We start from the raw sequence: 13,087 nt of genomic DNA, 5'->3' as shown, positions 1-13,087 counted from the left end.
AGCCCCTCTGGTTTGTGTTTGTTAAAATGTATTTTGATTATAGAGTTATCTTAATTACTGAGCCATCTCATCAGACCCACACTTACTTTTAAAGAATGCACAGGTATCTGGTTTTGAAGTGTATATTTCGTGTGATTTGAAATGTGCCTGAGTCAGCTTTACCAGAGCTCTGCATGCTGCCGCCTGTGGCATTTTACATTCCTTTCTTCTTGCTCTTATTTTGCTGTGGGCTTTGAGGTGCATTGTTCTCTTGCCAATAGAGATTCAGAGTAAGTGTAACATACTCTCTTACGTGTATAAGTACTTATGCTTACTGTGGCATTGATTTCAGAATATATTGTGGCTTTCAACGGATACTTCACAGCCAAAGCTAGAAACTCATTTATTTCAAGTGCTCTAAAAAGCAGTGAAGTGGACAACTGGAGAATAATACCTCGGAACAACCCATCCAGTGACTACCCTAGTGATTTTGAGGTGATTCAGATAAAAGAGAAGCAGAAGGCGGGGCTGCTCACACTTGAAGATCACCCAAACATCAAGCGGGTGACACCCCAGCGGAAAGTCTTTCGTTCCCTGAAGTTTGCTGAATGTGAGTACGCTCAGCACAAGCCATACCAGTGCTTGGCTCACACCGCAGAGACACTAAGGTGATCTGGGGACACCTGTGTCCCTTTTCACAGTTCTCCAGTGGAGAATGTTGTCTTTGTTTTGTTTTCTGAGACAGGGTTTGCTGTAGCTCAGGCTTCAGATTCACGCTGAAGCTGAGGCTGGCTGGCCTTGAACTCCTGGCCTTCAGTGTGCTCCTGCCTCTACCTCCCACGTGCTGGGATTGCAGGCTTGTACTGCCATGACCAGTGGACAGCATTTTCTTGAGAAAAACAGCTTTATGCTGTTTTGGGAGGAACTCATCACTCCTGCCTTCAGGTTTCTGCTCTGTGTGGGTTCCTGTCCCGACTTCCCTCAGGAAGTGTAAGTTTCCTGGAAGTGTAAGCTGAGTGAGGCCTCTCCTCCCCAAGTTGCTTTGTTCATGGTGTTTCATCATAGCAGTAGTGACCTCAACCAGGGCATCATCTCTCTGCTATTTGCTGATGTCTTGCTGTTCTTCTTAACAGTTTTTTCTGTCCAAGCTGATGTTCCCCAGTTTTTTTTTTTTTTTTTTTTGGAGCTGGGGACTGAACCCAGGGCCTTGCGCTTCCTAGGTAAGCGCTCTACCACTGAGCTAAATCCCCAGCCTGTTTTGATTTTCTTAGAGTGCTTTGTTCTGTTGTAGGTCAAGTAAAGCAGACCACTCCCATCATTGAAATATTCTCATTCGGAATTCTGGAATTGTCCCTTCTGTTGGTGTTAAGACTAGAGTCACATGGGGTTGGGGATTTAGCTCAGTGGTAGAGCACTTGCCTAGCAAGCTCAAGGCCCTGAGTTCAGTCCCCAGCTCCAAAAAAAAGAAAAAAAAGAAAAAAAAAAAAAAAAGACTAGAGTCACCCTGGGGAGACTTGATGCACATAGATTTGAGTTGGACTGTCAGTTACATTATGGAACCGACAGTCTCTTTTCTGGGACCCCTTTCTTTATGGGTTGGTCTGGGAGCCTTGAGAACGAGAGTCCTTTGCTTTAGAACAGTCCTGTTGGAGGAATAAGTACAGGCTTGTTCTTACAACTGATTTAAGGCCTGACAAGGTGGCTCAGTGGAAAAGGTTCGTACCATGTAGGTCGGGCAATCCGAGTTCAGCCCCTGGGACCCATGTAAGGAGAGAGCTGATACAAAACAGTTGCCCATGCTTCCACTTTAAAAATATGATTTGTGGGGTTGGGGATTTAGCTCAGTGGTAGAGGGCTTGCTAGGCAAGCCCTGGGTTCGGACCCCAGCTCCGAAAAAAAAAGAGAAGAAAAAAAAATATGATTTGTTTTTTCGTTATAACATAGACCTTTAAAGGTAAAATGAAAACTCCTAATAGTATCTTACTTTCATTTCATTTTATTTTATGTATTTGTTTTGTTTTTGTCAAGACAGGCTTTCTCTTTGTAGCCCTGGCAGTCCTGGAACTCACTCTGTAGACCAAATAGGCTTTGAGCTCAGAGCTCTGCCTGCCTTTGCCTCAAGAACTGAGGTTAAAGCTGTGACCACCACTCTAGCACCCTTTTACTTTTTGATTTTTTTTTTAAAACAATTATAATGAAAAGATTTTTTTTTTTTTTTTTTTTTTTTTTGGAACTGGGGACTGAACCCAGGGCCTTGCACTTGCTAGGCAAGCGCTCTACCACTGAGCTAAATCCCCAACCCCTATGAAAAGATTTTTTTTCAGGTATTAAAATTCATCATTTCGGGGGCTGGAGAGATGGCTCAGTGGTTAAGAGCACCCGACTGCTCTTCCAGAGGTCATGAGTTCAATTCCCAGCAACCACATGGTGGCTCACAACCACCTGTAATGAGATCCGATGCCCTCTTCTGGTGTGTCTGAAGACAGCTACAGTGTACTTATATATAATAAATAAATACATCTTTTAAAAAAAAATTCATCATTTCTTTTCTCCATCTTTATTAACTTGGGTATTTCTTATTTACATTTTAAATGTCATTCCCTTTCCTGATTTTCAGGCCAACATCCCCCTAGTCCCTCCCCCTCCCCTTCTATGTGGGTGTTCCCCTCCCAATCCTCCCCCCATCACCAACCTCTCCACAAGAATCCCTTTTACTGGGGGTCCAGCCTTGGCAGGACCAAGGGCTTCTCCTTCCACTGGTGCTCTTACTTGGCTATTCATTGCTACGTGTGCAGTTGGAGCCCAGGGTCAGTCCATGTTTAGTCTTTGGGTAGTGGCTTAGTCCCTGGAAGCTCTGGTTGGTTGGCATTGTTGTTCATATGGGTCTCAAGCCCCTTCAAGCTCTTCCAGTCCTTTCTCTGATTCCTTCAATGGGGGTCCTGTTCTCAGTTCAGTGGTTTGCTGCTGGCATTCACCTATGTATTTGCTGTATTCTGGCTGTGTCTCTCAGGAGAGATCTACATCCGGCTCCTGTCGGCCTGCACTTCTTTGCCTCACCCATCTTATCTAGTTTGGTGGCTGTATATGTATAGTCCACATGTGGGGCAGGCTCTGAATGGGTGTTCCTTCAATCTCTGTTCTAAACTTTGCCTCCCTCCTAAGGGTATTCTTGTTCCCCTTTTAAAGAAGGAGTGAAGCATCTGCATTTTGGTCATCCTTCTTGAGTTTCATGTGTTCTGTGCATCTAGGGTAACTCAAGCATTTGGGCTAATAGCCACTTATCAATGAGTGCATACCGTGTGTGTTTTTCTGTGATTGGGTTACCTCAGTCAGGATGATATTTTCCAGTTCCAACCATTTGCCTATGAATTTCATGAGGTCATTGTTTTTGATAGCTGAGTAATACTCCATTGTGTAGATGTACCACATTTTCTGTATCCATTCCTCTGTTGAAGGACATCTGGGTTCTTTCTAGCTTCTGGATATTATAAATAAGGCTGCTATGAACATAGTGGAGCATGTGTCTTTGTTATATGTTGGAGCATCCTTTGGGTATATGCCCAAGAGAGGTATAGCTGGGTCCTCAGGTAGTGCAATGTCCAATTTTCTGAGGAACCTCCAAACTGATTTCCAGAATGGTTGTACCAGTCTGCAATCCCACCAACAGTGGAGGAGTGTTCCTCTTTCTCCACATCCTCGCCAGCATCTGCTGTCACCGGAGTTTTTGATCTTAGCCATTCTGACTGGTGTGAGGTGGAATCTCAGAGTTGTTTTGATTTGCATTTCCCTTATGACTAAAGATGTTGAACATTTCTTTAGGTGTTTCTCAGCCATTCAATATTCCTCAGCTGTGAATTCTTTGTTTAGCTCTGAACCCCATTTTTAAGTAGGGTTATTTGTCTCCCTGCCGTCTAACTTCTTGAGTTCTTTGTATATTTTGGATATAAGCCCTCTATCTCTTGTAGGATTGGGAAAGATCTTTTCCCAATCTGTTGGTTGTCGTTTTGTCCTAACAACAGTGTCCTTTGCCTTACAGAAGCTTTGCAGTTTTATGAGATCCCATTTGTCGATTCTTGTTCTTAGAGCATAAACCATTGGTGTTTTGTTCAGGAAATTTTCTCCAGTGCCCATGTGTTCGAGATTCTTCCCCACTTTTTCTTCTATTAGTTTGAATGTATCTGGTTTGATGTGGAGGTCCTTGATCCACTTGTACTTAAGCTTTGTACAGGGTGATAAGATAAAATTCATCATTTAAGTGTTCAGTTTGACAGATCTTAGTAAACGTACCCACAAGGTAAAGTATTCCATCACCTCTAACCCTCCTTCTTGTCTTCCTGATTCTTTTAGTTTTTGAAAGGGGAAATTGGAAACACAAGAAATGACTGAGTTTTGGGCAAATCATAGTGTAAATTGCTTGCTGCAGTCTGGCCTGAGGTGCTTAGTGTGGGAGGCAGCTTTCTCCTGGGCAGAGTGCAGCACCGTAACAGCTGCTGATATGCCAGGGCCAGCACTTGGGCTACTTCTCTCTTTTCTGTCATCTCAAGGGTAGGCCACTGGGGAGAATGATTTTTATCTTTAGTGGTTTTGGTGTCACAGAAGGTTTGTTTATTTGACACAAGGTTTTGCAGTACAACCTAGGCTGACTTTAAACTTGTAGTGCTGCTTCAGCCTTGTTAATGCTGTGGTTACAGATGTGCATTACCAGGACCCCCGACGGGGCTTCTGTAAAGGTTGCTGTAAGTCTTTCCCTATGTACCCGTGGTTACAGAACTCTAAGAATCATTTCGGAATACCATGGCACCTAAGTCTGCCCTATAGTTGTGATTGCCTTGAGAAACATCCTGAAACATGACTTCAAGGTGACACAGTGTGTGTACTTCTCTTGGTCTCTGATCTTGTTCTTCTTAATTCTAGCCGACCCCATTGTGCCCTGTAATGAGACCCGGTGGAGCCAGAAGTGGCAGTCATCACGTCCCCTGAAAAGAGCCAGTCTCTCCCTGGGTTCTGGATTCTGGCATGCAACAGGAAGGCATTCAAGTCGACGATTGCTGAGAGCCATTCCTCGCCAGGTTGCCCAGACATTGCAGGCAGATGTGCTTTGGCAGATGGGATACACAGGTGTGTGTTGTAGACCAGGGTTTCTGCAGACCAGGGACTTGGACAACATTCAGGGAGGCCATTTGCTAGGTTGCCCTGCCACCATATACATCTGTCCTTCTTACCCGGTGTGGAGCTTGGTACAGTTAGCTCTCCCTGCGTTTGCCTCTTAACCCCAGCATCTGTGACTTTTATTTTACTTGAGTACATGTATGTATGTGAACATGAGTGTATGGGGGTGAGGGGTGTATGCTGTGGCATGCATGTTAGGGTCGGAGGATGACTGGTAAGCATCTCTCCTATTATCTGGGACCTGGGAATGGATTGCAGAGCATTGAGTTTGAACTTTTCTGTGGCTCCCTCAAAGGGATGATGCATTTATGAGTAGAAATCAAGAAAGAGGGGCTGGGGATTTAGGTCAGTGGTAGAGCGCTTACCTAGGAAGCGCAAGGCCCTGGGTTCGGTCCCCAGCTCCGAAAAAAAGAACCAAAAAAAAAAAAAAAAAAAAAAAGAAATCAAGAAAGAGTATTTCTCCCAATGTGATTGTTGTTTTCTCTTTTTGGGTTAAGGTGCTAATGTCAGGGTTGCTGTTTTTGATACTGGGCTCAGTGAGAAGCATCCACATTTCAAGAATGTGAAGGAAAGAACCAACTGGACCAATGAGCGGACCCTGGACGATGGTAGGTCCCAGTCAGAGGAGGACACAGCTCTTGGTCTGGAGGCCAGCACTTATGATTTGGCCTCTGATTCACAGACAAGCCCAGGTCCTCAGTAGCTCAAGGTGGTACCTGCTGAGGAAGGCTCCCTGTGGAGCCAATCACAAAAGAGACAGGCACTGTGGTGTTAGGAGTAAAGGGGGGCGGGGGAGGGGAGGGACGACACAGTAGAAGACGCTGAGGTATTTCTAAGACCAAGCGAGTGTGGGCATTGGTTGTGGGTGCTGTACCTTGTATGTCCTCAGCTGTCTTAATGAGACTTCTTTTTCTGTGGCTTCAGGGCTGGGCCATGGCACATTCGTTGCAGGTGTGATTGCCAGCATGAGAGAGTGCCAAGGATTTGCCCCAGATGCAGAGCTGCACATCTTCAGGGTCTTTACCAACAATCAGGTACGGGTTTGAAGGGCCTTGAGTGAGGCCCTGCATGAGTGGTCAGAGGTGAGGGCAGCGTCCCGCAGTGACAGCCTTCTTTATTGTACTGTGTACCTCACTGTGGTCTCACGCCATTCTACCTTCTGCCCGTCCTTCCCCAACACTGAGAGAGAAAGAGAGAGAGAGAGAGAGAGAGAGAGAGAGAGAGAGAGAGAGGTGGCGGGGGGGGGGGGGTGTTAAATTCATAGTAGTCATTTATGTGGTTTATGTAGAGACCATGTGTTAGTCTAAACAATACTGTTCACCTTTTCCTTTCCTTTTATTTTTCTTTGTTTTTGAGACAGGGTCACTGTCTTTCCCTATCTAATCTGGAACTTATACAGACCAGGCTGGCCTCAAACTCAAGAATTCATAGAGATCCTCCTATCTCAGCCTCCTGAGTGCTGGGATTAAAGGCATGTACCACCATGCCTGGCTTCACCTTGTCACTGGAGACAAGATCTCTCATTGGTGCAAAGAGAAGAGCAGCAGCAGTTGGTTTAGAAAGGGGTGACACAGTCCCTTCATAAGATGCCATTCGTAAGGGAATGAATCTCCTTCTCTGGGGAGAGAGACATCAGACGTAAACAATTTGGTATAAGGAGATCTAAGCATTACAGGCCTTAGACAGAAAGAGGCTTGTTTCCCTTTAGATCTTGGAGAGCGGCATTATTTACTAAGAGTGAGACTAAAGAAGTAAGGACAGAGGGGACTCAACTCCTCAGGTGGGGTACGCCAGAAGAGGCTCTTTAGAGAGCAGCTTTCTGACCACTTCCCTAATAAGTGCATCCTAAGAGCAGAGAGATTGTCGGGTTAGCAGTACTTTTCATATCATGATTTAGTTCAGTGTAGCATACAAGGCAAGAAGGAGCTTGGTAACATCAATTGAAAGCTGTCAAGTCACTGTGTGGATTGCTCAGCTCTTCCAGAGAGAGCTACAGGGGCCTGGTCTGATTCAGGCTATGGGATCCAGTCTAACAGCTGGGACCTGGAGCTTGCCCAATAGGCTGCTTTGGCTGCAAAGAAGCGCCAGGCATCTGCTTCCCCAGTTCTGAGATTTCAACCACTACACCCAAATCCTAGTGTGTGCATCAGATTCATATTTGTGTTGCACGCTATTGACCCACTTAGTTTTTGTTCCTGTGGCTGTGACAGAATACTCTGTCACAAGCAACTTAATGGAGAAAAGATTGATTTTGGCTCCCAATTGAAGGTTTTGTTCATCATGGGCTGAAAGTGGGTAGCAGGAATTTTGAGGTAGCTGGTCACAAGCTTCCACAGTCGGCAAGCAGAAGAACAATGAATGCAACTAGTGCTCTGCTCTCTTTCTCTAGGGAGCCCTGCCCTGTGGACCCACACACAATTAAAATGGGTCTTCCTGTGTGACATAATATAATGAAGATAACTGCCCCTGGCATGACCAGAGGCCCATCTCCCAGTTGGTTCTAGATTCTTCAAGTTGACAGTTGACCTTAGAGGTCACAACAATAACCATCTCTCAAGCCCTCATTTTTAAATTTGATTTTCGAGCTCTAACACATCAAAAGGCAGTGGATTTCAGCTCAGTCCCCACCTCTCTGTGGGGAGTGTTCTTAGCTGCTTACATTGTGTCTTAGGATTTCTTTCACAGATCAGCATGCAGCTTAACTTTACAAGGTCGTTAAAGTTACTTCCTCACTGCACTACTCTGTTCACTGTGAACGTGGTTTTGTGGTTTTGTTGTTAGTCTTTGTTTTAGCTTTTGAGACAGGCTCTTACTCTGTAGCCCTACTGCTCTGGAACTCATATGTAGCCCAGGCTGACCCTGCTGCTGCCTCTTAAATGCTGGGGTTACAATTCTTAGCCACCATGCCTGTCTTAGCTTGTATTTAAAAAAAGAAAAGGGGCTGGGGATTTAGCTCAGTGGTAGAGCGCTTGCCTAGGAAGCGCAAGGCCCTGGGTTCGGTCCCCAGCTCCGAAAAAAAGAAAAGAAAAAAAAAAACAAAACCAAAAACAACAGAAGTATTCCAAAAAGTAGTTTAATTTACATACGGTAAGGGAAGTAGGGGAGCTGAACACTGGTGTTAGGATCTGTGCAGTGACCGTGCTTGCTCCTGTTTGTCCTTTTTTTAGGAATGAAGGATGTTAGATACTGTAAACTGTAGAAATGGTCAACATCACAGCAGTGTCTTAGAATGAGCACTTTTATAAGGGCAGTTAGACGCTTGGGCTAATCCTGAAAGGCATACTGTAAAGTAGACCCTGTTGCCCCTGGGGGAGAGACAGTATACAACAGCCCACTCCCTTGGTTCTAGTTAGAGGACTTAGTTTGTGGGTGTAATATTTGCGTTCTTAATTACTTTTACTTGGGATCTAGTGTGCTTTGAAGAGTGTGCTTGTCTTAGAAACCAGAGCTGTCGTAGCTCCTTCCACTTTCACTGAGGCCCTCAAGGGACTATGATCTCTATTTAACCAGGTGTCTTACACGTCTTGGTTTTTGGATGCCTTCAACTATGCCATCCTAAAGAAGATTGACGTTCTGAACCTTAGCATCGGCGGGCCTGACTTCATGGATCACCCCTTTGTTGACAAGGTCGGTCAAGTGACTGAACAGCAGCGTGTTGGGTGGGTGTCCTGTGCTTTTATACCTGCCATAGTCATCATTTCTCCTGAGGAGATGACAGCTTTGTGAAACAGATGGTTATGACATGAACTTCAGAAACTTGCATGTCACAAACCCAGTGGGTTCGATCCTGGGAACAGATATTTAAAGGACCATTACTGCCTCCCTGGTGCCTTGATGCCTTTCTGTTTAAACTGTTTTCCAGACCTTGCCCCTGGGACAGTGTGCTGTGCACTGTCCAGCCCCAGGTTCATGAAATTGTCCTCCAAAATCTTGTCCCATGTACCCACCCCTGGCCTAGCACTGCCTTGGAGGGGCTCCTTTCTTGGCCATACCTGCAGAGGGTCCACAGTTTGGAGGACAGTGGCTTAGTGTTACTAGCACTCATTAACTAAATGCTTGGTTATTTTGTAGGTATGGGAATTAACAGCGAACAATGTAATCATGGTTTCTGCTATTGGCAATGATGGACCTCTCTATGGGTAAGTTACCCCAGCAGGGTAATGTGAGGGGTTCTTACTTGCTTGCAATAACTGTACTGTGTCTTCAGTCTGTGTGTCTCTGTGTGTGTCCCTGTGTATATCTGTCTTAAACTTGGCATTAGGTTTTTTCATTTTAAAAGAGAATATATAATGACCCCACCCCCAAGTCCTCACCACTTGTTTAAACAATTTTAAATGTGATTTCTTCTTTATGTTAATTTTATGTTAATTTTTTTAAAAAACCAACTTAGCTGTGGTTTAGGGAGCTGCAGTGTTTGTTTCCCTTCTCCCCCACTGTAGAGTGGTCTGGGAGGTGGCTCAGTTGGTAGAGTGCTATCCATGTCAGCATGAGGAAGGGCATTTGGATTCTCCAACACCCACATAAAAAGCAGGGCGTGACCAAATGTACCTATGACCCCAGCACTAGGGGTAGGAATGAAGAGAGGGTGATCCTTGGGGCTTGCTGGTCAGTGAGCTTTGGTTCAGTGAAAAACCCTGCCTCAGAAAATAAGGTAGAAAAAAAGACAGTGCTGACAAAATACTTCTGCCAACAAAGCGTACATGAGCATGTGTACACATCCACATACACGCCTACACATACTGAAATGTACATATGTCCCATACATACACAAAAGATAGTTAGGAAGCTGGGCAGGGGGACAAATGCCTGTAATCACAGTACGTGGAAGATTTTGGAGGCAGGAAGATCAGGAATTCAAGTTCAGGACTATATGAGACCTTATTTCAAAGAAAACAAGACAGTAATTATGGTAGTGGGTTTTGTAAGGGAAAATAGGTTCTGAGTATTTTTTTAAGATTCACTGTGTATAAGAGGCATATCAAGGGGTTGGGGATTTAGCTCAGTGGTAGAGCTCTTGCCTAGCAAGCACAAAGCCCTGGGTTCGGTCCTTAGCTCCAAAAAAGAAAAAGAAGCAAATCAAATGGTTGCATTTCTGCCTGTCCCAAAAGAGTAGGTGTAAGCACAGTGACACTCATGTGCTGGGTACCTTTGGGGCTGACAAGGTCAGTCAGGAGAGCATCAGAAGACAGAGTTAAGGTTTATGCTATGCCAGTTAGAGTTAAAGCAGTGTGAGGCACAAAACACCTGCCACTGAAAACCAGAGCCTGTGGGCATGGCGGTGCATACCTTTAATCCCAGGCAGGCATCTCTGTGAGACCGAGGGCAGCCTGCTCTACATGGTGAGTTCCAGCATAGCCAGGACTTTAAAAACCTAATAGTCAATCAACAAAGAAACCTAGGGTCTCAGGACTCTGACTTTCCTGTGCAGATGGCATTGCTAAGCAGGCTGTAGGCAGCCTTCTGCAGCAGAGTGCTTGTCACTTGACCAGAGTACTCAGGACGGTGCATTTCTGTACTGGAACCAAGAGTGTGAGGTGGTCTGAGGGAAAAGAGAAGATGCCAGGGAATGTGTGCCTCATGCCATGTGCAGTAGGGAGGACTAGCTGTGTGCACACGTTAACTCATTTGTTCACATTGTATCTGTCCAAGATGTCCTTGGAGCTCTGGCAGAGGGGAGGCAGACTGGCTGGAGGACAGGCAGAATGTACGCAGAGCGTCCAGAGCGTAGGGCAAGTCCAGCAATGTGAAGTTGGTGTTTGTGTGGCAGGCCAGTGGTTCCGCCTGGTGTGCAGAGATCCTTTTGAGGTCCACGTTTCTTGAACTGGGTGTGGTTCATAAATGTAAGTGGTGTGGACTTCCCTAAGTGCCTCTTCTGGAGGAAGCATCAGATTTTGGGGCATTTGATGTCAGCTTTTCTTGTTCCTTTCTTTACATATTCTCCCTGATATAGCATCTCCCATTTCTGACAGCCCCACTCAGTTCAGAGTCACCCAGGTTGTTTGCTGGACCCTTCTCCTGCCTTTAGGCTTTCTTAGCTGTGTTAGCATGAACAGGAATGGAGCCTGGTGGACCAGACAGCTGTGATGGGACCTGTCCATGCTGCAGACCTTCCCTTCTGAGCCTTAGGTCATGGCTTGTCCCAGGGCTCTGGCCTGCTCTTCAGATGCTCTTCACACACAGGGGAGCACCATGAGGATCTGCCCTGGCTAGAGCTACTACTCCTTTCCTTTTGTCTAAGCACTGCAGTCATTTCCTGGAAGACAAATATGCCTAAAGGGAAGATCCACATGGTTCTTGTTTGATACACTAGATTGAATTGGCAAATTTCCTGAAATGTTGAGAGTAAATTGTGTAGACTCTGTGGTCAGGTGGTCCCTGCCCCTGTGATGTGAAAGGGCCATAGGAGATGGGAAAATGGGCAAGCTTGGCTGTGTCCCATTAACGCTGTGTGTAGAGAAATAGGTGTGGCACCTGACTTCTTCTGTGGCAGTTTGCCAGCTCTTTGACAGAACTTTTGGCTTGCCTTGTTTTTACCATCTGACCCATGCACATCCTCCTTGGGTCTAGTCCCACCTGTATCTGGGAGAAGCCTTCTGAGTGCTGGAGTTAAAGGTGTGCACCACCATGCCTGGCTATGACTAAACCTCTCGTCAGTCATTTACCATAGCTTTGTGCTGATCTAGTGCGGTGAGGTCCTGGCGTGTGTCTGTTATCTTAGGACTTAAAATGCAGGGTTATGGTAGCTGTCTCACATTGTCCTCAGGAAGTGTCACACATACAGTAGGTTTAACTGTGGCAACACAGCTGGATCTGGACTCATCTCAGGTAGTGTCTGTTCTAGTGAAAGAGACAGGCGAGGCACACTGGAATGGCCTCAGATTGGCGTGAGAACATGCAAATGAGTGAGAGACTGACATGGGATGCTCTGGGACAGCCCATGGCCAGAAGAGACTGAGGGAGCCTGGATCCAGGGAAGTGAAATCCTCCTTTTTTTTTTTTAAATATTTATTTATTTATTTTATGTGAGTACACTATAACTGTCTTCAGACACACCAGAAGAGGGCATCAGATCCCATTACAGATGGTTGTGACTCACCATGTGGTTGCTGGGAATTGAACTCAGGACCTCAGGAAGAGCAGTCAGTGCTCTTAACCGATGAGCCATCTCTCCAGCCCGGAAGTGAAATCCTTAAGATGGCCCCACATACAAGTGCTAATGTGGTGACAAGAGAAGCAACAAATGGCCTGGATAAGAGGCTGCAGCACGAAGGTGCGAACACAGCATCACAGGACCCCTGAGGAGCGGCCTCCTGTCAAAGCTGTGCACTGGTACAAAAGGCCTGAAAAATGGCCTTAGATTTTCCTGCGAGTGTTTGACCTGGTTTGAATTATTCATTTAAAATTATTTTTCTTCCCTTTTTTTTCCCTCTTCTTTTGTGTGTCTCAATCCAGCACTCTGAATAACCCTGCTGATCAGATGGATGTGATTGGAGTGGGTGGCATTGACTTTGAAGACAACATCGCCCGCTTCTCTTCCAGGGGAATGACTACCTGGGTATGCTTTCTGTATGAGCCCAATGTGACTCACAGCCCTTGGTCTGAGAACCTTCGTTGTATGTGTCTTGTCAGTGCACAGGCAGAGAAGTAGCCAGGGCTGTGTGTGTGCATGTGCGAGTGCACACACATATCCATACACACCTTAGTTCAGTGAGGAGCTGTCTTGAAGATCCTGGGTGGATTCTGAGGGTCGTTTCCCAGTCCATGTCTTTTTACTGTTTTCTGAAGCACAAGCATAGGTGAAGTGTCTTCCTCTTCCTCTACTTCACCTAGACAGCGATTTTCCTCAGTACAAGCTCAAGTTATCTTTGGCCTTAAGTAAATTCTGAGGTTAGTCCCTTGGGAGAACGTTGGCTGGCGAGTTCTGAAGTCAGAATGAAAG

At 45.7% G+C, this 13,087-nt stretch overlaps 1 protein-coding gene across 4 annotated transcripts in view; it reads left to right on the top strand.

Annotated features, from left to right (window-relative positions):
- Mbtps1 (membrane-bound transcription factor peptidase, site 1) overlaps positions 1-13,087 on the top strand; it is a 51,104-nt gene that overhangs the window by 11,980 nt on the left and 26,037 nt on the right. For all 4 annotated transcript variants that reach the window (XM_087595324.1, XM_087595326.1, NM_053569.2 and 1 more), the window contains 7 exon segments: positions 332-589; positions 4,894-5,097; positions 5,646-5,756; positions 6,073-6,182; positions 8,659-8,775; positions 9,220-9,287; positions 12,601-12,703. In XM_087595324.1, coding sequence (XP_087451450.1) covers positions 332-589; positions 4,894-5,097; positions 5,646-5,756; positions 6,073-6,182; positions 8,659-8,775; positions 9,220-9,287; positions 12,601-12,703 — 971 coding nt within the window.

Source organism: Rattus norvegicus, chromosome 19 (assembly GCF_021556685.1).
Source record: "Rattus norvegicus strain SHRSP/BbbUtx chromosome 19, alternate assembly SHRSP_T2T, whole genome shotgun sequence".
Classification (NCBI taxonomy): Eukaryota; Metazoa; Chordata; class Mammalia; order Rodentia; family Muridae; genus Rattus; species Rattus norvegicus.
This window is presented reverse-complemented; position numbering and strand designations above follow the sequence as displayed.